This window comes from Megalops cyprinoides, chromosome 14 (assembly GCF_013368585.1).
Source record: "Megalops cyprinoides isolate fMegCyp1 chromosome 14, fMegCyp1.pri, whole genome shotgun sequence".
In the NCBI taxonomy this organism is placed as follows: Eukaryota; Metazoa; Chordata; class Actinopteri; order Elopiformes; family Megalopidae; genus Megalops; species Megalops cyprinoides.
The window spans coordinates 7,936,106-7,964,062 of NC_050596.1; the positions used below are offsets into that span (position 1 = coordinate 7,936,106).

The window sequence follows — 27,957 nt, forward strand, 5'->3', positions numbered from 1 at the left end:
ACACACTTATCCAGAGTGACTTACATAAGTTATAGTTTTCACACATTATCCATTTATGCAGCTGGATATTTACTGAGGCACTTGTGGGTTGTGTACCTTGTCCAAGGGAACAGCAGCAGTGCCTCAGAAGGGAATCTGTGGGCAAAATTGAATTTAGTCTTAAAAGCCTGCTGGAACCACCCTAACAATTGCATAGTTTAGTGTTTTTTCCTTTTCTTTGGTTCAGAGTTAGAAAACCCCACAGAGGCCATTTTGAGATACTGGTGTGATTTATATCTATGTGCATATGTGAGATCACTAACTTGATCATGATTATCAAGGGGATGTGATAGTCATCTGAGTAATTTTTATAGATATAGCACCACCTATTCTTTGAACAGGTGTATATTTATATATTACTTAAATCCAGTAATGCTGACAAATCTGACCAGACAGTAACATAATATGCTAAACATAATAATATGTCAGTAATATGAATATGAGCAATAGCGTATTGTGCTCTATAGGTACACAGTAAGCACACCGCTGAGTGGCTGTGTCTGTTACTGCTCTCAAAGGTCAATCACCCATCTGAATCACTTAAAGGGGGACGTAAAAAGCTTTAGTGCAAGTGGGATGGTGAACGCTGGTGAAAGTGAAAACTATCATATTCAATAATCAGCTCAGCCTTTCTGCATAGATTTATCGCAGTCCTGGCGTCACGTACTCCACCCAAGTTTGTGCTCACAGTTATGAGCATTTGTCCAAACGGTCGACATCTCATGCACGTACACAAAAACGGCAATCGCAGCTGTATTGTAACGTGGCCGTGTGCTTAACGCGAAGGACACATCCTGAATGCAGAACTGCCAACGGCAGACCGTGAGCGACTCCTAGTCACGTGACCGCACGTCTGCGAAAAGTCGCGGCGACTCGCGCGGCTCCGTCAGACGGACGCTCACACAGCGCCCTCATCTGCGAAGTCTCCTCTGAAAACTCTGCACACCGAGGAATATATAAAGACATGCATCCCGGGAGAAGGAAGGAGACGCAGCGGTGCTAGAGGATCGGGACCCCCCTCCTGTTGCAGGGGTTTTTGTTCCAGCAGAGAAATCAGTTTTAAAGAAGGTGACCTCGCCGCGGAATCCTTGCTGTCGCATCTTCTCATGCCGAAGCAGTAGACAGCTCCTGGTGTCGCTCCGGTTCACCTGCCGACCAGACCGCCCGCAGAGAGAAGCGCAGGATCCCCGGGTGAGGTTCTGTACGTGCCGTCAGCCGTCCGCTGCTGGGCTTCATTGAGCGAGTCCCATACTGTAGAGAGAAAAACACCATTCAGAAAATAAGCTGGTAAAAGTTCTCGGGTGCGTGGGAGGAATAGTCCAGCCAGCCTAGAGCTTTTATTTTTCTGTACAAAGAGCTTAAGAATTCCGAATAAGATATTTATGAGCTAAAAGGGCTTTTGGGTGAGTAAGGGAAAAGTTTCGAGCTGAACAAGACTGGGAGATAAGAGTTGACGCATGAGACAAATATTTAAAGTAAATTAAATACTGATACAATAAAACAATAAAACTAGCTAATAAAGCTATCACTAACAGGTTTTGTTTGTGTTTTCGCCTCGACATACTGCATGGAATTAAAAAAAAATAGTGACAGTGAAGCAATCTGTCGAAGCTTAAATAAAAATATGAACTGTCACGAGCTGTCACATCATTGTTCGATTAGGGCCGTTGTGTTAACTGTGGCATTATTTTTAGTTGCTTGGACCTTAAGTAGCGCCATAGAAGGGATGTTAGACAGAAGCAGATGGTTTTTAATCTTAGCCCTCGAGATATAAGATTGCTTTGTTCCGCCAAAAATAATTCTGGTAAAACTCCATGTGAAGTAGCTTGTTATCTCCTCTCCTCTCCCTTCCTCTCTCTCCTTCTCCCTTCTCTTCGTCTCTCAGGAATGCAGTGTGAGAGGAGAGGAGTACAGCAGGCCCTGTTCATGCTAACCAATCGAGCGACAGACAGACTTTCCCTGCGGATAGGGGCGTCTGTCAAATAAATAAATAACAACTGACTCCACTCCCAACCGCTCTTAACAAGACACTAATGAAGGATAAAAAACAAATGCACAGATATCTCCGGGTCTGCGGCTCATACATATTTTGGAACTGGAGTGGTTCCAAATTGAGGAAGGGGGGCCCCGGATCGCTGAGGCCAGAGACGGGTGGCTAGGCGCGCACGTGTGTGTGCGTGCGTGCATCAGTATAGAGAAAGAGCCGGAACCTCCTGGCAAATTCCCAAGGGAAGACGCCTGCGGCAACGTCCTGTGAACGGGGGCACGCTCTGATCTGCCCCGAGCAGCCTCGGCGTTCCTTCAGCATCTCTCCTCTCATTCAACTGTCGAAAGGCAGATGAACTGTTGCTGGCCAAAGTCCACTGCCGAGGAAAATTCCGCGGCAAGTCCAGTCCCAGTGTTCCAGTTCTGCATATTAAAAGTACACCCGCATTAGGTTTAGAGATTTCACATTTCCAGCCTCAACAATGGCCCAGGATATCCAGTAATATAGGGCTTTGCTTTAATTCTGCTTTAATGCTTTAAGTGTTTTGTTCCGCATAAATTGTCTCGTTCCAGTAATAAGCCCCAGTCATCCCCTGGCACTTCAACTGTTGTCTTACTGAGTAGATATGGACCGTATGGCGTGTCTTTACCACAGGGGGTCACATGACTGGCACAGGTGATACGCCAGTAGTAAGGGCATTGTGGAGCTGCTTCTGTGACCCAGGTGTCAACCCGTATCCCACATCTGTCACCTGAGCAGGTGGGCAGACCAGCACGCGTCAGTGCAGCGCATCAAAGATGGTGTTTGTTACACTTCACACTGATGCTAAGCACCATGTAATGGCTGTGCTTACTGCACTAATGCACACTTAGAGCAGTAAACCGTCTTTCTGCCTCTGCGATATGGTGGTGTACTCTTGGCCTGGAGGCATGTGAACGTTGTCAGGCTAAACAGGATGAGTCGCTGAATAATACAACCAAAAAGGTCCGGGGAGGGCAACATTTTGGTATACAGGTCTACTCTGACAGACAGGGGGCGCTGTGAGGATACAACGGGTCCAGGGTTTAGAGTTAGCCACTCATGTGGCAGCGGTTCACCATGGATCAAGTAAAAGGAAGACACACAAGCAGTGCTTATCACCACAGGCAACAGAACAGAATGACTTCCTCACTTTGGAGTCCCTTTCCACACGGCAGATTCCAGAGGAAGCGGAACATATTGTTATTTAACCATAAACCAACAATCATACTGTGAGCGTGACCGTGTGGGAGAGAGAGTGTAAGTATGTGTAGTAGAATGTATATGTGAGAGTTTCTGTGTGTGAAAGTAGGTGTGTGAGTTTATGTACAGGAGTATGTGATCGCATGCATTTGCGTGCATTTGTTGGAGTGAGAGGGGGTATAAATGTGTGTATTTGTACACATGGGAGTATGTGTGACATGCCTTCTTAGGGAGACACATTTCCTCTCATTGTAGAGAATGTGTAAGAAGTTGTCCCTCTGCACCCGACCTCCATCTCAACTGTGACCTGTTCTCCCCTGGTGCAGGTGTCCCGTTGCCATGGCTTCTCATGTCCTGGCCCAGCTCCTCCTCCTGCTCTGCTGTGCTCCAGGTGTCCTCCTCCACAGCGCCACCTGGAGGCCGCAGTGGCCCCTGCAGCGAATGCCTGTGGTGCTGCCCCAGAGCACGGAGGAGAGGCCCCGCCCACAGTTCCTGTCAGAGGCCCAGCTAGAGGTCTCCTCCCCCTGTGGGCCGGACTGCCACAGACAGGCCCCGCCCCCCAGCTACTGGGACCTGCGCAGCTACCTGTCCTACGAGACGCTGCACTCCGACGGCAGCCTGACGGAGACGGCGGTGGGGATCTACGGGTTCGACCCCACCCAGCGGCGCGGCCCGGCCTCCCCCGGGCGGTCCCGGGCCAAGCGGCAGATCTACGGCCCCGACAGCCGCTTCAGCATCGTGGGCCGGGACTTCCTGCTGCGCTACCCGTTCTCCGCGGCAGTGAAGGTGTCGACGGGCTGCTCGGGCACGCTGGTGGGCGAGCGCCACGTGCTGACAGCGGCGCACTGCGTGCACGACGGGAAGAGCTACGTGAAGGGGGCACAGAAGCTGCGGGTGGGCTTCCTGAAGCCGCGGCACCGCGACGCCGCCCCGGGCAACGCCACCTCGCCCGCCGGCGCCCGCGACGGCATGAAGTTCCAGTGGATCCGGGTGACGCGCACCCACGTGCCCAAGGGCTGGATCAAGGGCAGCGTCAACGACATCGGCATGGACTACGACTACGCCGTGCTGGAGCTGAAGAAGCCGCACCAGCGCCGCTACATGAAGCTGGGCGTCAGCCCGGCCGCCAGCCAGCTGCCCGGCCGCAGGGTGCAGTTCTCCGGCTTCGACAACGACCGCCCGGGCCAGCTGGTGTTCCGCTTCTGCCAGGTGAGGGAGGAGACCTATGACCTGCTGTACCAGCACTGTGACGCCCAGCCCGGCGCCAGCGGCTCCGGCGTCTACGCCCGCATGTGGAACCGGCAACGGCGGCGCTGGGAGAGGAAGGTGATCGGTGTCTTTTCGGGGCACCAGTGGGTCGACCGCAACGGCACCTCCCAGGAGTTCAACGTGGCGGTGCGCATCACCCCACTGAAGTTCGCCCAGATCTGCTACTGGATCAAGGGCAACTATGTGGACTGCAGATACGGCTGAGACAGCACCAATTACACACACACACACACACACACACAGAAACACATGCATGTTCACATGCACGCACACACACACACACACACACACACACACACACACACATATATTCAGATGTGCATATACGTGCACACACACACACACACACACACACACACGTACACCTCCCCATATACACAAACACACATGTACGCATGCATATATACACATATACACACAGTTTTACACATATACACACACATACACATATACACACAAGACACCACACACACACACACACACACACACGCATGCATACAGTGCTTAAGTGCACTATCTCAGTCAGCTAAAGGAAAGTAACTATCATATGTTTGGATGGAAACAATTTCCATAAGGAATTTTCAGCAGTTTCCGAGATAGGATGTGTGGCGAGGAAGAGGAGGAAACGGGATGTGGGAGGATGAAGTCAAAGGTCAGCAGCGTAACAGCTGGAGGCTGCGCCCTGTTTCTTCTGGTGCTAGTTTGTAAAGATGGATGGGAATTGGAATACACCCATTCTTTGATGTATTTATGTACAGAGATGTAAAATTGTGTGTGTGGGCCACACTTTGGATCAATGCACTTATCATCATGTGCCTGCTGCAGTTGTGTCCTGTTCCTCTCTGGGGAGGGGGGGGGGGGGGATGGGTGAAGCGAGTATGGGCAGGGGGGTCAACTCTACCCCAGCTCAGCTCTCTGTACAGCGTCCCTCATGCAAACCAGAAAGCATGCATTGCACTATCAGTGCACTCTTTCAAATACTCCTAAAGTACTCTTGTGGACCAGTTAGGGTCAGAGGTCAGAGTCTGTTTTCCTCTGTAAGGACTGCTCAGAGAGAAAGGGGGGGGGGGGGGGGGGGGCATGGAAACGTGACACAAAGAAACAGCACAGGAGAACAGAGACTGAGAGGAACAGTGATACAGCAGAACACTGACTGAGAGGAACACTGATACAGCAGAACACTGACTGAGGGGAACACTGATACAGGAGAACACTGACTGAGAGGAACACTGATACAGCAGAACACTGACTGAGAGGAACACTGATACAGCATAACACTGACTGAGAGGAACACTGATACAGGAGGACAGAGACTGAGAGGAACACTGATACAGCATAACACTGACTGAGAGGAACAGTGATACAGCAGAACACTGACTGAGAGGAACACTGATACAGGAGGACAGAGACTGAGAGGAACACTGATACAGCATAACACTGACTGAGAGGAACACTGATACGGAAGAACACTGACTGAGAGGAACACTGATACAGCAGTACACTGACTGAGAGGAACACTGATACAAGAGGACAGAGACTGAGAGGAACACTGATACAGGAGAACACTGACTGAGAGGATCACTGTTACAGAGGAGCACTGACTGAGAGGAACACTGATAAAGGAGAACACTGACTGAGAGGAACACTGATACAGGAGAACACTGACTGAGAGGAACACTGATACAGGAGAACACTGACTGAGAGGAACACTGATACGGAAGAACAGTGACTGAAAGGATCACTATTATAAGGATACACTGACTGAGACTAATACCATTATAGAAGAACACTGACTGAGAGGAACACTGACACAGGGGAGCACTGAGTGAGGTTCTGTGGAATGAGGCAAAGTAAGAGGCTGGCTACACAGGCCACACTCAAAACTCCTATGACAGCAATGCAAACCACACCCACAACCCAGGTCAACTTCACCAGTCACTGTTTCTAACAGACTAACAGCAATGACCAGACAGACATGGATATTTAATCTGTTTCCCTAGTTACTCTGAGAAACTTTAATGCAAAATTCATTTTCGAAGAATGTATTACTTATTGTTAACCAAAGGTGCTTTTCTTTGCTTTATAAGACGTTCACTGAATGTACAACTAAACTGTCTGATGTATGATGATTTTCCAAATGCTTACAGATGGTAGCGCTATATGGTAATCGTTAGTATTCATTTAAGAAACAAGTGCAAAAAGCTCCTCCTTCTGGGCTGTAGACAGTATTACATTTCAATCTACCAAATGGATCCAGGATGAGCTATGCAGAACTCTGAATATTAAAAATTGCATTTATGAATTTATGGTGAAGTATTGTCTGTTTCTCTATAAACATGATTATATATTTGTATTTTCTTTATCATAATAAATTTATAAAACTATAACTATATTTAATATGTGAACTTTGTTGTTAATACTCAAATAAAACAATGAGAAAACAAACTCAAAACCTACTAAACTGCTTTGTGGTAAACTCCTTTACTTGGTAGTTAAAAAGGGTGATAATTTTCATGTTAAGAAAAGTTAAAAATTCACAATATTCCAAAAAATCCTCAATTCAGTCATCGAATATCACTTTCCTGGCTTTCGTTGGGTGCTGTGCACATACTCACACACACAAGCATTCAGTCATATGCACATACACATGCATGCTCACACACATATATACGCAGAAGTATACATGAAGGCATGCACTCACCAATGGAAATGTACACAAATGCATATACATATGCATTTAGTGACACACAGACACATGCACATACATTCTACCATACACACATGCATTCAACCATACAGAAACATATGTACACACACCCATCCATGTACATGGGCAAAGAAACAAGCATACTTTCAGACTTACAAATGCAGGCACAAACACATACAAACTGACATGCATGCATTCGTACCTGCAATATATAACAGGCATACTGTATGTGCATACTTACATGCACATACACCCACACTTACACACACACACACACACACACACACACACACACATACCTGATTCAATATGGATTTCAGTTTCCCTTCATGGGCCTCATCCATTACTCCTTAAACTTGACTCTCAATCTGTGCATCAGTTTATTGTACGGGGGATTTCATACAGAGTAATATTCAGAAATGGCTGACAGTAATTTTCAGATGAATTCAGGGTTTTGTGGATGTGGATGTATGGATTCAACCACACAACATAATCTCCAAGTTACCGTCAGTCAAACAAATAAGCTAAAAAGTCAGTTCCAGTTTCAAAAAATAAGCTCAGCTGAGGCGGACAAACAAGACCTTTACTGTGGCCCTCCTTACCCACAGCAACAGCTGCTGGACAAAAACAGCAATACCAGCATCACAAAGGCAGCCCCTGGGAGGACCAAGGGGAGCGAGCTCAAGATCACAAGGCAATCGAAACAGACTGAAGCAGTGCCCTGACAGAGGCTTAAAGCAGCTGCAAGCCCTGAAGGCAGGAGGCTCAGTAAGAGTGTGAGAGGAGAAGTAGTGGGGAGCGGTAGAGCTCGTAAGCCCAAAAGCCTGGAGCCGCGGTCACACAGTTAGGAGGTGGCAATACCCAACGGGGAAACAGGAGGGAACCAAGCCCAACAAGCCAAGACCCTCAGCAGGCAAGCACTGGTGATGACAGCAGTAGGGTTGACCATACAGGCCCACCAGAAGATGACAAAGAGCCGGGAGCTTAAAACACACCTCCCTGACCACTTCCACAAGCCTCTCATTAGAGTGCACCTGCAGACTTAAATCAGCCATGACGGAGCCCAAAACACAGTCCAAGGGTGTTCTCTCATGCCCAACATGTTTAAGAAAGGAGATGTAATGACATGGCAGCCCCAGTTTTGGCCACTAGATGGCAGTTGTATATTAATTAACAATACAACAGATAAAAAGTCATTCCAGTGTCAGTACAATGATCTCAGGGAAAAGAATACAAGTCATTCAGCATCCACGCGCTTACCAGCCCACCTCAGAACCTAACCCCTGACCCCTTCGTCTAACCTCTTCACCGAGGTCTTTCTTGATTCCCCCTCAAAGATTTACAGCCACACACTTTATTAATAAAGGACAAGCAATCAAATTTGTTATAGTTCATTTTAAATTGCCCCAAAGCACTGAACATAGTTAACTTTTCAGAGTGAATCGAGAAACCAGAAAGAATCCAGATCAGAGTGGAAAAAGTAAATCCAGGTGAAGGCCTTCGAGAGACTCCTAGAAAACAATGGAAAGTTATAAAAGAAGTAGAATGGCATTGTCAGGAATGTAGCTACTGTCCTTTGTTCATGTCCCTGCTCAGTCTTGAATTGCCATGCCTCCTGTGTGTACTCTTGAACCATGCCTGTTTTGTATCTCCTGAGTCTCCAGTAAAGGTAACTTTATTTTATTTGAACAAAATCTCTTGTGTCTTGAGTCATCGCTGCAGTTGGGTTCACCCCGCTCCTTGTCACAGGCATGAAATGTCCATCAGTTCATCACTCCAGTTCAGGTCTAGAGACCATTAGGTGACCATAGGGATGCCTTTCATCCCAGCCACCTTGGCTTTCCAATATGAATCACTGTTGACTCACAGCCTTGCCTTCACTTATTCCCATGATTTGTTATAAAAAATAACAATAAATTTAAATTTATGTTTGTATTGAGTAGAAATGTCACCATTTAGTCAATGATGGCATACGCCTAGTGAGAGAGTTTACATTTAACCCATTACAAGGACTTCTGCAGCTGACAGTAACTAGACTGGCAAATAAAGACTAAATGTACAGGATTCGACTCCAGATTAAATAATAGTGATATATAATGCAATATTTATAAAACAATAAAAAGGAAATGAAACGGAATACTAGAAATGTAATCATAAATATGTATGTGCGTAAGTATCTGAGAATTCACCTGTTGCAACATTTATTCTCACTGATCAGTCATGATTTATTGCCAATTTGTGGCCTGTGTATGTGTGCCTGTGTGTGTGTATGTGTGAGTGTGTGAGAGAGAGAGAGAGAGAGAGAGAGAGAGAGAGAGAGAGAGAGAGAGAGCTGTGAAAGACACTCTGTAGTTGATTACAATAGACAATGTCTTTGTTTCTCGTGAGCCAGAGTGATACTCTGCCTCAGACAGAGTACTGAGCTTCAGGACAAGCCAACCCAACCACAGACAACCATGAACTACACCAAAGACACCTACCACACAAGACCATTAACTAACCATAACATAACCATAAACTACCCTACAGACACCTACCTACCACAGAAGACCATATACTAATCATAAAACTATAAACCTGAAACTCACCTCCCATAGAGGATCATTATCTAACTCTAACATGAATGTAGGCTAACCTTAAGCATAGTTTAAAAGCATAAACTAACCATAGCATAACATATTACAAGACAAGCCATAAATCAACCTTTACAAATCTACTACACACCATGACAAATTAATCATAACAAAGTACCATAAAGAAATATAATCTAACCATGACAAATCTATCGCTCACAAGAAACAAACTTCCTGCACAGCACATTAAAACAGCCACCAAAAAAATCTAATCCAAAAACCAAGAAGACCACCTCATAAGACCATTAGCTAAAAAAACTACTTTACAGGACAAAGGAAAGTGTTGGCATGTGTATGTGTGTGTATGTGTACAACAGGAGGTCCGTGTATGGACTGTGTGTATTTGTGTGTGTGCCGTGTGTATTATGTGGAATATTCCGATAAGGAGATGAAAGAGAAACACAGGTTCACACATGAAAGCACTATCTAATATACACAAACACACACACACACACACTTATTCAGTCAGGCAAGACAAACAGCATGGGCTGGCAGAGAATATTGACACTATATTTATCCTACAACATAAAACCGTGACAATATGAAACACACAATGAAAGAGGCATGAATGGAAATTGATGTAATCGCAGTGAATGTCTCTGCAGGAGGACACATTAACACTGTATCGGAGTCAGCAACAGAAGAACCTGAGACGTCACCGTTTTGCATCTTTTTTTTTTTTTGGGGGGGGGGGGGGGGGTGACATCACAGTGGCTGTATCAGTGGTGCGCTATAGTGATCCTCATGTACTCAGCACTAAATTGTTCCAGTGTGTAGAGCCAGGTGGTGACAGCACAGCATGGAGAGGAGACGTCATCCACACCCCCCCCCCCCCCCCCCCCCAAACACACACACACACACACCTGGTGCCGGGGACTTGCGCTGTAGGAATCCTGAGATGTGTTCTATTCTAACACCCCAGCCTCCCCCCCCCCAAATCTCTGACTTCATCATCACTTAAACAATCGCTCTCTCTGTTCAATTCCCGCTGCGCAATGCATGCTGGGTGAATTCCAGCAGCCTCAGTCTGGACTGTGGAGAGCGGGTCAGAGCAGCGGACATGGCAGGACAAGACAAGAGAGGGCAACTGCCCTGCCCTTAAAAATCACAGCTTCGCTGTCTCCACGCTGCCTCATCACTGTGCAATGTCTGCAAAGGCAATCTGAAAAGGAGATGGACGCATGACGCCTGTTCAGTCTGTCTGTAGATCTGTCGGTGCTGTTTGCCTTGCCAGCAGATCGCTGCATGATCTCCATCCCGGCTGCTCTCCGCGTTGTCATGCTGATATCCTTCTCTGTCAGGAGTTCACACCATGAGAGAATCTCTGTTTAGAACACAGGTCTGTTAAAAAAGCAAAAGAACAACATCCTGTAACTCATGCTGCATTAGTCAGGTCTGTCAGGGAGGTCAGAACTCTGAAAGGGGGACTATATGCAGATTTAGCCTTTGATTGCCCTAAAGGTAAAAATAAGAAAACTGAATGTGAGTTGTGAGTTATGATTTGCAGACCATTTCCTACACTAAGAAGCCAATAGCTAAGGTAGCTCTTCGACTAGCAACTGTCCTGCTGGTAACACTCCACAGCAAAGCCCCCTACAGGTGATCCATCAACAGGTAGCTGCAGGAATGTTATGTTTTAACTGTCCTGTAAGTGCCTACCTGACTGATAACTCTGCTAAAGAGAGCTGTCCCTCAGGTGTCTCTGCTACAGTTAACTTACCACTTTGCGGGGTTTCATCTCCTCTCTGTGCTCCTGCAGGGTGTGGGGCGGGCCCTGTGAGGGAGGGCTGCGGGTGAAGGCGCGTGGCTCGGCCGGGCGGTCGCCCTCTTTGGGCCGGTTGCCAGGCGACATGCTGAGGTAGCAGTCGCTGCTCTTCTTGGAGCTGGCCTTGGAGGTGGAGTCGCTGTGGAAGCTGTCCCCCTCCCCGCGGCCGTCCTCGTGACCCTGCCCGCTACGCGGGGGCTGGGGGGCGCCGTGCTCGCCGTCGCCAGCGTCCTTCCTCCTCTGGGGCGGTGCAGGGGGGCCGTCCTGGTCCCTCCTGTGAGGTTTGCGCCGGGACTGCTCAGGCCACGCCCCCTGGCGCCCCTCGCCCTGGCGCCCCTCGCCCTGGCGCCGCGGGCTGTCGCACGCTCTCAGCTCCAGCGCGGAGGACTGCCTCCCGTCCCCGAGCTCCCTCCGCCGCGTCCGCCGGCTGTACGACAGGGCGAACTCCTCCAGCGTATCCAGGGAGCCCGTGCGCACGCCCACGCGCCCGCCTGCCCGCTCACCGCTGCGGAACGACTTCCTTTGCAGGTGCTCTGAGCGCGGGTTCCACCTGCTGCTAAAAGAACATGGACACTCAGGGCAGACACATGGACTGTCAGCCTAGACACACAGAACCAGTGCAGACACCCAGACTATCAACACAAACACAGACTAGCAGTACAGACACGTTCTGTCAGTACAAACACACAGACTATCCATACAGACACATGGACTATCAGTGGATACACACAATATCAGTCCAGACACACAGACTCTCCGTCCAGACACACAGACTTTCCGTACAGACACATAGACAATCAGTACAAACAGAATCAGTGAAGCGAATACAGTACGGTCAGTACAAGTAACATTACAGCACCTGCATATGCATTTATTACTGACACACAAACACACAGGACACAAGCATCAACTCTTCTAACAAACTCACAACTGACACACAGTGGATTTTATTGAAGTATTTATTCTGGAATATGGGACACTGATACACACAGGTGTGACAACTAATGAAAAGCAATCTTTTACTAAAAAGACAGATTAGATTGTTCATTGACTCAGAGCCCAGAAAAGTTCCCCAGTACCTGCTCTGGTGCTCCTCTGCTTGGTTGCCATGGTGAGAGTGGTGCACGGATAACTGCCTATGGCCAGATATAGCGCCCTGAAGGTCAGGCTGGTCACAGCTGTCAGCGATTGGTGGCAGTGTATGACAGGACTGGCGGAGCTCTGAATCCCCCTCAGGGCCCGAGCTGAGCTCCAACAGGCTGCTGGCTGCAGAGACATCGCCATGGTGACAAAGTCTACAGCTCCAGTGTATCACGGTGACATCATCATGGATCATAAGAGCTACTACACTGACATCATCATGTTCGGACCACTAGAACAAGCAGAACACAGCTGGCTTGAGCCAACAAAGTAGCATTCACACTGTCTCTTGATATTTTATGGGAGAGACAAATGTGTTTTTGTACCTGTCTTAATGTAGTCTTGTCCAGCCCCTGACAAGCTAGTTTCCACCGTGGGGAATAAAATGAATTCTCTTGTTTTATTCTACTGTCACAGGTATTACAGCAGTGTCATAATCTAATCTCACACACAGAACAGGAATTACAGCGGAGACTGTCTTCACTAGAGCAGTACAGACAGACCTGGGCCCTGAAAGTTAATACAAAGAAGGCTAAAAAGATGCAGAAATAACAAATAATCTAGGCCACATTACGTATATATATAAGCATATAAGCAGATTGCTCCGGCAGAATCAGCCTAAAAGACCACTGGAGAACACTGATGTAGAGGCTGGCACAGATGGGAGTGATAAAATATATTCTATAGGAGTGGTCACACAGGCTAGTAGGAGTGGCTTTTGGTTGGAGAAGTACACTCCCACTAATCTTGTGTGATCATTTCCATTCAACCTCTGAATATACTCCAGTCTCATGTGGCTGTCAATTAATGACCTACAGTAAGAACAGTCCCGGAAGTGCAAATGTGAGGCTCCTCAAAGGCCTGTTTCTGAATGAATCAATGCTTTGGACATAATTCCATTGATTAACACTCACATGTACACGACTACAATCCAAAACATGCACCCATTCTAAATAATGCCCGTAACTCCATCTCCCATCATCCTTTGCAGTCAGAGATCACACTTGCAGATGAAAGCAGCCACACAGAGCATAGGACTCACCCCCTGTGGTGTCGCTGGGAAGGCCGGTGGCCATCTTTGGGTCGACCAGAAAGGGGGGGATGATGGGGACCATGGAGGGGATGCCTGATATGAAGTAGAGAGGCTTCACTGCCTGTCCTGCCTCATACACTGAAGAGGAGAGAAAACACAGTGTGAGAGTGTGTGTGCGTGTGTGTGTGTGAGAGCGTGTGTGTGTGTGTCTGTGTTTCTGTACCTTTCTGTAGGTGCATGCATGTGTATGTGTGTGCCTGTGTGTGTGTGTGTGTGTGTGTGTGTGTGTGTGTGTGTGCCTGAGTGTGTGTGTGCCTGAGTGTGTGTGTATATGTGTGTGTGGGTGTGTGCGCGTGTGTTTGTGTGATGTGTACTTACAACGCCTGGCACAGCAGCAGCAGCAGGGCAGGTAGCAGCAGCAGGAGTGTGGGCAGCACTTGCACCAGCAGATCCCCACCACCAGGAGGCAGCAGATGCTGCCCAGGATTACCACACCCACAAACGCCCATTCTGCAGGACAGGGAGAGAGGGTGATCATCAGTTACCCTGTTAGCTCGGTCTAGTAGAATCAGTCTTCCATTGACTAAGAAATCCACACATGCTTAGTTATGAGAAGAAAAGCAGAGAGGGCAGGCAGGCGGCTGTGAAGGGGAGCCAGGAGGTACCGGGGACACCTATATCTCCCTTACAACACAATGCAGACTGTGAAACACAGACCTTTGTGTCAGATCACAGCCTCGGGAAAGACAGACAATGTGAAGTGCTGTTTCACACACTGCCACAGTCCTCTGCATGAGCGCACAGACAGAGCAAAGTGATTACTGCACGCTGCAAGAGCTCACAGACAAGGGCCAAGCAATCACAGCAGCCAGCAGTGTGGCAAAGCAGGAAAGCAAACACTCACTTTGCTTGCTTGACAGAGACTATAAACTATAGTCTCTCCCACACCACTGAAAGAAAGGGTCTGCCCATCACCACTGAAGCTATCACACAGTAAACCCAAACTACAAACACTCAACTCCGTTCAACTGGTGTCCATCTACACGACAGATGCACAGGTTCGGCTGTTGAAAAATATGATGCCACATTCATAAGAAGGAGCGCCTGGGCGTGGGCTTGATGAAGACTCTATTCTGTTGCTGGGACATGAGAGAGAAATGGGAGGAGTGGGGACAGCAAGAAGAGACAGAGAGAGTACACTGTGATACACACATACCTGGCATAAACTCTATATCAAACCTAGGCAGCAGATCATCCGGTGGACCAATCTTACCTGCAAAGAGACAAATGTCTGAGGTCAAGAACTGGAAAGGTCACAAGCCATAAGGTTAGAGGTGCAAAGGCTGAGAGAAATGAAGAAATAGCTTCCGTGTATACTACACACAAATGAACTAAAGTAACACATACAGCTGGCAACATTCATTCACACTATAATTATATTCACTGCGACCAAATGTGAGCTTCTCCACCTTCTGTTACCTGGGAGGAGCCATTCTAAAAGATGTGCCATGCCAGCATGTGCCAGAATTAACACAACCTTCCACAACTGATCATTTCCACAGAAATGCATGTTTCATACAAAATAAATAATAAAAAAAAACATATGCGCAACCAAATATAAATGATAAGCACTTCAACAGCAGACAGGTCTGTACACATCTGTGCAGTAATTTAATCATATGCAGTCCTGAACCCATGGCAATCTGGTTTCACAGTCATATCAGTCTCTGGCTAATATTCATACTATAAACCAGAAAGAGTTATTTCAACCTGACATCATTTGTGTGTTTACAGTAGGGTAAAGATCCAGCCTGACGTCTGAGGATACAGAGACAGACACAGACAGACACTGTCAGCAGTTGTGATGGATATGCTTAATACCTTCATAGCACACTATGTGTGCATGTAGCATAATTCCTGTCTGGTGTGCATTCACTTCCTATGTGGTGTGCACTAGCTTCCTGTCTGGTGTGCATTCACTTCCTATGTGGTGCGCACTAGCTTCCTTTGCGGTGTGCATTCATTCTTTATGTAGTGGCCATGTCACACACTTACCCAGGACCAGTAGCTCTACCTGGGCCTCGTTCTTGCCCTCTGGATCGTCCGAGATGACCACCTTGCAGTGGTACACCCCGCTGTCCCCCCACTGCAGCCGCCCAATACGCAGGTCAGCCTCTGCTCAGGGAGGCAGGTGAGAACAAGGGGTCAAAGGTCATCATAGGGTCAAATGGCAGAGGCTGTGGCTGAGGATGATAATACTGCAAAGTTTTCGGTGGTCTTTTCAACTTTCAACACTCAAAATGCACAAAAGTCCGCATTAATTAACCTCCTCTACATATTCTCCGAAGCGGAAGGAAATCAGACTCAGCACAGAGGTGTACAGCTTCATGACTTTCCAGGTTCAGCGCTGAAGGACGTCTCCTCCCACACACACAAGCACAAAGCCATTTCTCAGATGGATTCTGTGGAGCACTAAAGTGTGGAAGTGACTTTCAGGTTCTGAGCTCCATTCTATTGTGAACAAAGCAGGAAATCTCCCTCTTTACTGCAAAGAAGTGGGAAGCTCTTTCCAAGCTGAGAGACTCCTGGTAAAAGTAGCAATTCACACTGTTTTTCTAATTCAAGTGCAAGAAAAGCAGCGCTGCACTTCTCACATCTACGCTGACCTCCTAAAACCCACTCTTCTAATCTTCTGAGAGAAACACACCCACACACAGTCTTAACTTCGTTCAGAGTCAACCAGGGGACACAGCATCAATCAATAAAATAAACAAAGGACCTTTAAAATTGGCTTAGCTCACTGCAACATCCTCCACACTTACACAACAACATTGAACCACAACAAATGTCAATAATAATGATACTTCTACTGCCAATAATAATCACATGAACAATAGTTTTATTAATAATATGAACAATAAGATTAATACCGTTGATGATGCTAATATCCCGGCTCCTGTAGCGCTCCCCAATGGTCACCGAGGAGCCCCGTATAGACGCCATGATGTGGACAGTGCGGGTGGAGTCTGCACAGTCCAGGTGGGAGGAGCCGAGCTCAGGGTTCTGAAGCAGCATGCTCTCAGGGAAGCTGAAGGAGTCCCGTGTACGGTCCCGGCAGTATGACTTATACCACCACTGTATCACTGCAGGCTGGGAGGAGGAGCTGGAGTAGTGGCACTGCAAGACCACCTCCTCAAACAGCGGGGCGAACTTTTTCTCCTCATCCACCATCACCTCCACACCATCACACCTGGACACTGAGAGAGAGGACACCTCTGTGGCATTACACCTAGACACAGAGAGACAGAAAACCTCTATGGCATTACACCTGGACACAAAGAGAACATCACCTCACCATCACACCTGGACACCAAGAGAGAGGACATCTCTGTGGCATTACACCTGGATACTGAGAGAGAGGACACCTCTATACCGTTACACCTGAACATCGAGAAAACGTCTCTACAATGTTACACCAGGACACTGAGAGAGGACACCACCTCACCATCAAACCTGGACACTGAGAGACACAACACTTCCACACCATAAAAAGCGGATACTGACTGAGAGAACACAACCACACCATTACATCTGAACATTGAGAGAACGCTTCTACAAGTTACACCTGGACACAGGGAGAATACCTCTATGATATTACACCTGGACACTGGGAGAGGACACCACCACACCATCACACCTGTACACTGAGGGAGAGAACACCTCCACAGCACTGCTCGCAGAGAGATAAGGGACAGAAATGAATGGGTCTAAGACGGTGGCGTCGTCAAATATTTTAAGCCTGGCCCCGAATATTTTTGCCATGAAAAAGGAGGTGTTTACAGCAGAACAACAGACAGACTGTGCAAAAGAGCAGAAGTTGACTTGCATCGTCCAAAGGTGTGATATTATTTATTTTATTATAAAGGTAGATATAACCTCCCCAACCTACCGATGCTGATCTCCCCTCAAAAAAAAAAAAAAAAAGCCCCCAAGAAACATCCCTGGTCTAAGAGCTGTGCCGGCACTCTGAGGTGTGAGACAGACATGCACTTGCTGTTCTCCGGCTGAACACAAACAAAATTTCATTAAAAATATTAAACAGAAACATCTGGCATCACCTAAAAGATTCCCACTCCAGTCATCACAAGAGTCCCCAGAATCTTAACAAAATACACACTGCCTGAGCACGGTCTCTCCATCTGTACTGGCTGACATAGGCAGGCCTGACTGCCCAGAGACGACAGCCTGTGCTCACCTGGAGTCTGAGACAGCACTTCAGTTCATTACAACATGTGAAAATGCTACTAAATGAAAACAGAATAAAGCCATTTTTTTTTTTATCAAAAGTACTTTGTACTGCAGGACATTCAAAACTTGTGGAGAGAAAAAAAAAATCAGTACTTTCCTGTGACAACCAGTGGACCCATGGGTAATAAAGTATAAAATGTATCTGAATTTGTACTTAATTAATCATTTTGATAAATCATTTTATAATTGATCATTTGGTCAAGATACTCATCAATTTTGCCTGCTGATCTGCCGCATGTTAACTGTGCTTTTAAATCAGTTCTGTACGGTTTGTTGTGAATGTGATTGTGCTAGGGCTAAACAAATGGGTCTTTGTTACGCAAATAAAGCCACTTGGACTGAAATCGGGGGTTCGCGGACGCACTCCACACAAGGCTCTGCACACCATCAAGTCAAACAGGATCAACCGACTTTAGGCTAAAAGGAGAGCTGATATAGCCAGCAGACTGCCACCAAATCTAAGCATCAGCAGAACAAAAAATGTTTACTGCTGCACACCAGTGGTACCAGCCTTAACACATGCTAGCTAGTTTCTCAACTGTGTCAGTCCCGCACGGTTATATCTAGTACAGAAACTCCTCATAGACCAGAAATAATGTTTTTTGTTGTTCTGCCTTTGCTCCTGGTTAAAGGTTTATTACATTGGTAGCTGACTTAAACTGGTGTTGTCCTGAATTCTACTTTCTACAGGTATATTAGAGTTGCTCGGATTGTTCATTGCACATTAGAACGTAAATGTCAATGCCCACAAAGGGTCCACTTCAATGTAGCACGGGATTAAGTACTGCAAGGCAACATAACGGAGTCCATTGAATTGAACTGGTGAAGTAATTGTACTTGAGCAATCTCTACAGTGCAGACAACCGGACTCTTAAAGCTGCTTATTAGACAGGATTATCCAAGTCTACTACTACAACCATTACTAATATTGTACTGCTGCCATGTTACATGGTTGATGTACAGTGATCCTTTGTGAGAATAAAGTTGAACAGTTTAAATCGCACAGTGCAGTTGAGCACAGTTTAAAGCGCACACGCTTTCACAGACATGACCAAAGGAAACTCATGTGTATGAGGTAATGTATCGCAATTAATTGAAAGATTAGAAAGACAGAGGTGCCAAACAATGTTAAGCCTTGAAGGGTGTCTTATCAAATCAACATGTGACAAACAGGTTTTTAAAACATACCTGCAAATACCACCAAGGGAATCCACCACTTCACAGAAACCATTTTCAGACTTATGAACTTTCCAAACAGAAAGAGTTCGTACGCTCACCCACGCTTCTCTCCTGTCTTTGCCCCATTGATGAAACTTCAAGAGCAGTATACCCGCAGCTAACGGGAATGTACCATTACAGCGAAGGAAGGGGTGTGCCTCTGACTCTCTCTCTTCAACAGTGTTGATGCTAAAAGAATAATGCACCGATGACAACTGAATTAGGAGTGAAATTCTGAAAATGACATGATAGTACAGAAATGTATTCGTTTAATCTTAATTGGTCTTCAAACGGTGTTAGGTAATTTGCTACGTAAATCACTTTAAAAAACAGAACTATCTAAACCATAAGTCAGGCGATATTGCAAACATTTACCGGTTTCATTTTGCCTACGAATAAATTACGAATAAATTAGCATCGCCTGTGACATAACATGCAAGAGCATATCATAAAACCAGTAACAGTCTCAAGAAGTAGTCCTTAAAATTAACTTGCGTAAACCTTGCGGTAGGCCAACTATTGGTCATGCTCCCCGTGTCTCTGTAATCGATTTTAACAGCCCCATCGCGATACAACAGGATGTACCCTTGGAAACCATTACATGGAAATATCCACTTGTCTGAGAATAAGTTGATCAAACTAGTAAGGGATGGAAATTCACAACGTGTTCTGAAGTCTCAACCCCTTGTGTCTAACCCAGGGACACAACTGTCTCACGCAAATGGGACAACCCGAATTTATTCCATTGCAACTGCATGCAGAGTGTCTGCCTGTAGCGTAACATAATTGTGACTGGCCCCGGCAAATATTTTTTTCTTGCTCCCCGCCCCAAACACAAGCGCACGCTCGTGCGCGCGCGCGCCCACACACACACACACACACACACACACACACACACACACAAGCACTCTAGACAATTGCAAAGCAGACAAACAAATTAGCATTTCCCAGCAAGCCTTCTTCCTTCGTAACTTTTGAGAAGAAAACAACCAAATTAAATAAGTGGTGGGTAGAAATAATATTTATTTGTAATAAAACATGCAGTTTTGGAACATTTCAATAAGGACAAATACAAACATAAAAATAGGCTATGACTGAAAACCGTAAGTGTTATACACAAGGTGGGAAGGTGGTATATGTAGCTAACACAATTACAAACAATTCTAGTGATATCGCTGAATGGTTACTTTGAAAACTGCGTTAAACGGTCAACGCGCGAGAGAGCCCCCTACAATAGTAAAGCAGCAAAAAATCGCCTTTCTACATAGGCCCCGGTACACTGCACCGGTTGCACCGTCGATATTTACGCCAGTAATGTCTGCTATAATGAGAGTGGAAGGAGAAAATTCACTTTATTACAATGGAGTTGACTGAACAGGGATATTCATTAACTTGACTTTATAATGGATTTATAGGGACAGGGAATGTGATTACATTGACTACTTAATAGGTTTGCAGGGATAGGGGAGTATTATATTGACTTTGTAATGTCTTTAGATGGATAGACAGGCTAATATTATTACCTTGTCTTTACAAGAGCTTTGTAGGGAAACGACAGCGCAGGAAAGCTTTTACCCTTACAGCAGTGCAGTTTTTACAGGGGAGTTAAGCAATCACATATCGCTATAAATATCTTTGTGTTTAATGTTTTTAATATTTCATATTGTAATCAGTGTTTCAAACTCACCCGCAGCTTCAAACCTCTCCTATAGAGAGAGAAAGAGAGGGAGATATTATAGACAGACGGACAGATGTAGTACACTAACTGACCGACAAGAGTCATCCAATTGCCACATCTTTGGGAAGTGTCGAGAAAGTTACAACAAAAGTACCTTTATTAACGCGACATTTTCATTCTTATGCAGCAATATGTCTGTGAATGCTCGTTGAGTTTATTGCGCAATAATACTTTGAACCTGTTTTGTGCGTATTTCAATAGAAAATGTACTGACGATTAGAAGGGCACAGCTAAATTTGTTCGCGTCCTACTTTTGTATATTTTGTACACATTTCCGACAAGATTGAGACTGCCTGTGTACAAAAGCATTTACCAAAAATGGAGATTCACCTGAATGTTAAGTACAAGAGCTCGTGAGCACATGCAGCAAAGGTGCAGGTTGAGCCTCCAGTTCAAGCACACCAGTTCCCTCAGGGCTTCAGACGCCTTCCAACCAGCAACAAATAAAAAGCCGGAACAACGGGTAATTTAAGTTACCATCACTCACATTAGACTCGTTTTACTGATGTCTGGAATCCGTGTACCGACTCTGCTCGACTGGTTAAGTAGGCTATCGGCCCGTGTCAGTGCGCCAGGGTTGTTTCCTGGCACTACCCCCTGAGCACATCTCCTAACGCAAGCATTCCATTGCAAACACAACACCAATCAGTAGTGAAGTCACTAAAGAATAAAATACAACGTAATATGCATGTAATATTTTGATCAGTACGTGGGTCAAACATTTCCACTCGTCTAGTTCCAAGAAAAAAAATTCTAGGAAAAAGGTTATAGGAAAAAATCCAAACAGGCCTTGTGTTTTTCGTCTTCACTGGGTTATCAGGGCCGAGTACATAGTATTTCCGCCTTTTAAGAGCAATACCTCCTGACAATAGAAATAGGTTTAGCTAATCACATGTTTGCTGGTGCACACTCACCCGCTCACAGAATACCGCGACAATTCCATTGTAACAGATGCTACAGCCATTTGTCTACCTTGCATTTGGGAACCGAGGCCTATACGCGGTATACAAAGTGTAAAATAAATGCATTTTGGAGTAAAGATAAGCAAGGGCAGCCTACACGAAATAAAGATTTTTAAAAAATCATTTAGCATTTTTAAACAGTGTACGTTTACTCTTTACTAAATTTAATTGTAATCCACGGCCCCTAGGGGGCGCACCCAACAGTTTGATTACCACCTGCATATCTTGTCCATCTCTACTCTAACTACCTGACTGAACTCATCAGTGGCACTTTTGATTAGCTGAGCACACCTGATTTAATCAAGAGCATGTTAATCACACCAAGATAGAAGGCTAGATAGAAGATATGCAGGACAGTGGGCCTCCAGGAGTGGGATTGAGAAACACTGCACTAGGCTACCATTGAGAATTTTACCTACCATTTTTCGGTGCATCTCAGAAAATCCTCGTATGTAGACTTAGGTTTTATACACACCTAACAATACACTGAACATTTTCTTACGGTTTACAGTAATGAAATTGCAGTTATAAAATGTACAACTAAATTGTATGTAAAATGTATATTCTTCAACAGTGCAATATTATTGACATGGACAACTTGCTACAAATGTTATTTTATTGGTCAAATTAAACTGCTGTGGGGGGGGAGACCCCCCAGTTTATGTCCTAGGACCGTAGTAAAATCCTGAGCCTTCTCAACAAGGACGAACAGACTCCCCACTCTTCATAGAGAATACTCTTTAGATGTTAATTTATTTAATTCATTTAAAATGTACCACTCTTTTGTAAACAATAAGGGATATACAATACAAATAAGATTTAACTTGAGTTAAATCAAAATCAAAAGGAAAAAATAGAAGATATGGTTGTTATATACATTAAAGGATACCCAGGTAAAATAACTCCATTATTAACCACTGTACAAACCCATACAAAGAATTCATGAGATCCCATTTTAAAAACACCACAGCTTAACCTTTGCAGTGCAGAGATGCACTAATTTCATCACATATTGTCCATGAGGCACAAGATGGAGTCATCAGGTTCCAATGTGCAGCAGTCAAAGTTCCATATGTGAAGGCACTTCTTATTAAAAAAATGTTTTAAAAAGACCAAAAGCATATGTGTGTCAGTCAGACCTATTCCATCAAGGCTGGTTGTGGTGTACTGACCACACCTTCTCTCAATGCATGTGCTGACCACACCCTCCCTGATAAACTGCACCCAGCGGAGCAGGTTGACTTCTCGGGGTTTAGTCGTAATCAGTCCTCTTAGGTTTGTTCGGGGGGACACTGGGTGGTCTGTCACGATCATCGTAGCGCTCGCTACGGTCATCATAATCATCCCTGCGGTCGTCATATCTGTCGCGGCGGTCGTCATATCGCTCACGATGGTCATCGTAATCATCCCTGCGGTCGTCATATCTGTCTCGACGGTCATCGTACCGGTCGCGGCGGTCATCATACCGGTCGCGACGGTCATCATAATCATCCCTGCGGTCATCGTATCTGTCGCGGCGGTCGTCGTATCTGTCACGACGGTCACTGTAGTCACTCCCGCGGTCGTCGTATCTCTCGCGCCGGTCGATGGTGCTGCCGTTTACCTCACTGCCCTCTTCACGGCGATCCCGGCGGTCGTAGCTTCTCTCGCTGCGGTCATCGCGGGGGTCACCTTGTTTCTGAATTGGTTCTTTGTCAGTGAAGGCAACTTCCTCTGGAACCCTGTGCATAGAAAAGGGGGGTAAACCAACATGCTCCACAACACCCTGCCCACACAACATAGGCTCAGGCCTGAGTGTAGCATTGACTACTGCTTTTTGACAGTAATTTTGAGACACTGTGACCATGTGAAATTTTAACATCAACCCATGCTACAGCTAACCAACCCCAATCACACATCATTGACTTCCCCAACATATCATCAACCTTCATGACCCCCCCCCCCCCCCCCAACACCCACCCCCCACCAGTGCCTGTGTGTGCCAACTTGCAAAAAGACTGTGTGAGCAGTGGTGTTAGCAAGCAGAGAGGAGTACCCATATTCCTCGGGCTGCTCCTTCTTCCTGCAGCAGCAGCAGTAGATGACAATCAAGAGGACCAAGAGTGCAGCCACACTGCCCCCGATGATGCCTGCCGTCGAGCCGATGTTCATGGATGCTGGAGGAGGGAGAGCAGGGGAGGGGATAGGAGTGAGGTTAAATTTGGCACGTTCATACAGTAAAAAGACAGTGTGCTTGCAACACAGGCAGGACTCCTGCACCAGACTCACGTGGCATGACAGTCAAAGTCAAGTTGCAGATCTCGCTGCGTATCTTGTTACGCGACGTGCAGATGTAATATCCAGAAGTCTCCATCGACACATTGTACAGTGACAACAACCCATTTTCTGCAAGACAGGAGTCATTGTCAGAATTTACCAAAATGCAGTGGTGGTCTCGCGTCCCTGAAGACCAAACTGGACACACCGATTTAGATACAAGATTCAGAAAATGTGGTTTCATCCGATTTTAGTGTTTTATCTACTATTACATTTACATTTACATTTATTTATTTAGCAGACGCTTTTATCCAAAGCGACTTACAAAAGTGCATACAGTAGGTACAGCGACAGTACGGGGACAGGATGTGTATAGTTCCACAATGAGACAGTTCTCAGCTACTATTAGTATTAGTAGCAGTTTATATTCTTATTTAAGGACATTTTTGTGTGTTTTATTCATAAGAAGGGCCCTTTAAATGAAGTCAATCTGTCATTATAGATCAAAATCACAGGCTAACACGTACACCTCCAGTCCATTCAGTACAACACTTCAGATGTCATATCTAATTGAAAAGTTCTTACATTCTTATACACTCCTTATCAATGTAAATCACCGTTTGTTTTCTATAGATACTGTCAGAAGCAGATGTTTGGCCGTACTGTCGGTGGCTTTGGCAGGGAGGGGCTGTGGGATGTTCTGCACGTTGTGTCTCTGCCAGCTGTAAGTGGGCTGGGGGGACCCCTCCGCAGAGACGCAGGTCAAGTTGATGTTTTGGCCATACTCTGCGGTCCCCTGGATCTTACACATAGGCTTGGAGGGGGCCACTGTCACAAGGAAAGGAGAAAACATCATCACAAACGTTGCTACAGCATACCGTTCCCTCTGTTTCCATCTCTGTTGGCCTGAAGTTACTAGTTGCCAGTTTTAACTGGTTTGGATTATGGGGAGGTTTCAGAGTTGTGCGTTTGCCTATTAAAGCCCCTCTCTCTCACCAAGGACCACCAGCCTGGTCGTAGCTAGTGTTTTTCCCTCGTCGTCGCCTGGGATCTTCACGTCGCACTCGAACTTCATGTTTTCTTGAAGGGTTACGCGTGTAAGAATGAGGTCCGTCTTCCCAGAAGGGACATCTGTCTTGATATTGGCTCTGCCTGCATATTCATTTTTGATATCAGTATGACTTCCGGGAATGTAAAACGTTCCCACAGGGACCTGTAACAGAAAAGAGGGAAGTGAAAGAACACGTCAGTGATGTACTTCTTTTCATCAAATTTCTGTTACACACCCTTCCCATCATTTGCTGTACATGTCAGAATCCCTTCTGCACAGATCACATTCAAGATTAGGCGTACTGTATCAGGCGGCACCAACACAGGCTTACACTCTACCGAATACACTTCCATCACCCTGTAGAAGAGAGGCAGGAGTTTGTTCATTTCAGTAGACTGAGAACTGCTGGGGTAGGTGAGGGTTGCAGCTTTGTGAAAAATGGCAAAGCACATTTGCCCTGTATGGTCAAGAGAAAGAACCATTTCACTTAACTAAGTGAGGAAACAGCAGCAATTTCTAACAGCAGCAGAACTAATAATCTAATAACAATCATAAATATAGCTGCAAGCAGCAATGAAGGGGCCAAGCACCACAGGGCCACCAGGTAGACAACTAACCAGAACAACCCCTGAACAAGACACCAGTCCATCACAGGGTGAACAGACGTATATATATGTCAAGCTTAAACATAAGAAGTGCCATAAAATGCAGTGTGCCTTTTTGGGACATTGCAATAAGAAGTGCCAATGCTTTTGGAGTAGTGCAATTTTTGGGTATTTCAAAAAATCCAAAATCATGGTAAAAATGGCATAGAACATACCATATTAGCTGAATATAACATGTCCCTGATTAGAAAAGGACCCCTCATTTTTCAATACCTTTTTTGGTAAAAGACGTTTTGAAGATCAAATCTTAATTTTTAAAGAAAATAATTTCATTCATAAAACACACTGAATAAAACAAGGTACGGTGATATATTTTCTGCTTCTTTCAGATGAAATTGCCACATTTAAGTAAAAATAAATAAATCACATTTTCAAATGAATAAGTTTAAATAAAAATAAAACTAGTCTACTGGGATTTCCAATACCACTGAACAGATAAATGGTCTCAAATAAATGGCGCCATCTGCTGATGTTAATGTGTAATGACATTAAAAAGTCTAGTCCTCCCATGTAAGACAACCCCACTTTTCAGATGTAATGTACACTATTTAGTGTATTGGTTGTGGCAGTAGGTCAAAAGGTGCAGGAGATGTGCCAATTTTAAGTGCTACAAACTGATTGTATCTTAGCAGCCATGCCATTTGGACATTGAACTATGTGTTCATTTCCCAGTTGGGACCTGACATGTAATGATGTAATGAGCTACAAAAAATTGGTCGCAATATGTGCTTTTCTTTGTGTGGTCTGTGCCTTGTGATGTCCATTGGAACAAAATGTCATTAAAATCATAACTGAGAACATCCAGTCAGTGACATGGTGACAGTTCACATGAAAACAAACAGCTCAGCATCTGAAGATGAAAAAAGCATGTTTTGCCAGTGAATGGTGATCTGATCCATCCTGGGGTTGACCAAGTTAGCTAAAAATAGCAGCTGGAAGTGTAGAAAAGTGTAGAGATGAATTGCCTGTCTTTCTGCTGTTGTATTTGTGTATTATGCCGTACACTTTACTTGAAAAATATCCCCCTAAGACTTTTTTTCTGTCCAGAGTCACAACAAAGTCACTTCCCAAGCAGACAATGTACCGATTTGGTTCACTATGACAATTAGCTCTTTCCATGGGAGTTTCCTTAGATTTAATAAGCATCCATTTTGCTTACTAGCTGCTCTGACAGTGATCAGCTTTAGTGTCTTCTTTGTTTTTCCCTTCCAAAATGCCATGCATTGCATGTGTCATTTCACATAGGACGGTATGACAGAGTTACTTGGAGACAGCGTGGAGAGTAGTGTACAGAGAGAAAAGAGGCATCCAGTGGTCTGTGACTTACAGGACTTTCAGTCTCAGAGAGAGGGATGGCTGTCCAGGTGACAATTATCATGGGATTGTCTGGCTTGGCAGGCTTGAATGTGCACGGCAGTGTGACGTTATCATCCCTGGCTACCTCGTACTCAGGTTTTGGAATGGACACTTGCAAGCCCACTGCGGTGGACACCACTGCATCACAGACAAACACACACACACAGACAAAGGTAAACACAAAATCATACACAAGTAAACACAATGCCCAGTTACCCCAACAATCAATCAATTCATTTAGTCAATGAAAATGTATCACAATACATTTATTTGCAATAAACAGAGATTAGCTAACAAGATCTGGGTTGAAGCAAGGTCACATTGATGTTGAAGTGAGTGAACATATCATGGATGAAATGCAAAATGAAGGACCATGAGTATTTTTCAAGGACAGTCAGATTTTTTCTTCCAACTCCCTTTTCATCTTGAACCACAAAAGGGCAGCCACTTGACAAACCAGATTAGATGTATTTGTATAGCAGGCTTTTCTGTTTTTTAAACTTCAGACATGCAGAGGTATATATTATTGATGATATACAGCGTACGATGAATGCAGTGTAATGTTCTGAACTGTGCATAACTCCTATATCTTGCACAGATTCCATACAA

At 45.4% G+C, this 27,957-nt stretch overlaps 3 protein-coding genes across 4 annotated transcripts; 1 reads left to right on the forward strand and 2 right to left on the reverse strand.

Annotated features, from left to right (window-relative positions):
* Positions 1-944: 944 nt before the first annotated feature.
* LOC118789418 (serine protease 23-like) lies at positions 945-4,782 on the forward strand. Of its 2 annotated transcripts, none has more exons than XM_036545831.1 (2): positions 945-1,230; positions 3,574-4,782. In XM_036545831.1, the coding sequence occupies exon 2, from the start codon at positions 3,587-3,589 to the stop codon at positions 4,718-4,720; it is 1,134 nt and encodes a 377-aa protein (XP_036401724.1). In that variant the 5' UTR covers positions 945-1,230; positions 3,574-3,586; the 3' UTR covers positions 4,721-4,782. The 2 variants fall into 2 exon arrangements, with proteins under 2 accessions (XP_036401724.1, XP_036401725.1); XM_036545832.1 differs by lacking the exon at positions 945-1,230 and adding an exon at positions 3,284-3,304.
* Positions 4,783-10,834: 6,052 nt separating this feature from the next.
* LOC118789203 (immunoglobulin-like domain-containing receptor 2) lies at positions 10,835-18,339 on the reverse strand. Its single transcript, XM_036545549.1, has 9 exons — positions 18,323-18,339; positions 16,725-17,083; positions 15,850-15,969; positions 15,011-15,067; positions 14,173-14,304; positions 13,804-13,932; positions 12,701-12,887; positions 11,577-12,177; positions 10,835-10,888 (listed from the first exon to the last, which is right to left on the reverse strand). The coding sequence occupies exons 1-9, from the start codon at positions 18,337-18,339 to the stop codon at positions 10,835-10,837; spliced, it is 1,656 nt and encodes a 551-aa protein (XP_036401442.1).
* A 4,415-nt stretch (positions 18,340-22,754) lies between these two features.
* On the reverse strand, positions 22,755-25,427 carry gpa33a (glycoprotein A33 (transmembrane), paralog a). The gene is made up of 6 exons (XM_036544732.1): positions 25,273-25,427; positions 24,940-25,104; positions 24,289-24,405; positions 24,056-24,176; positions 23,528-23,741; positions 22,755-23,464 (listed from the first exon to the last, which is right to left on the reverse strand). The coding sequence occupies exons 1-6, from the start codon at positions 25,349-25,351 to the stop codon at positions 23,273-23,275; spliced, it is 888 nt and encodes a 295-aa protein (XP_036400625.1). The 5' UTR covers positions 25,352-25,427; the 3' UTR covers positions 22,755-23,272.
* Between the last annotated feature and the right edge of the window lie 2,530 nt (positions 25,428-27,957).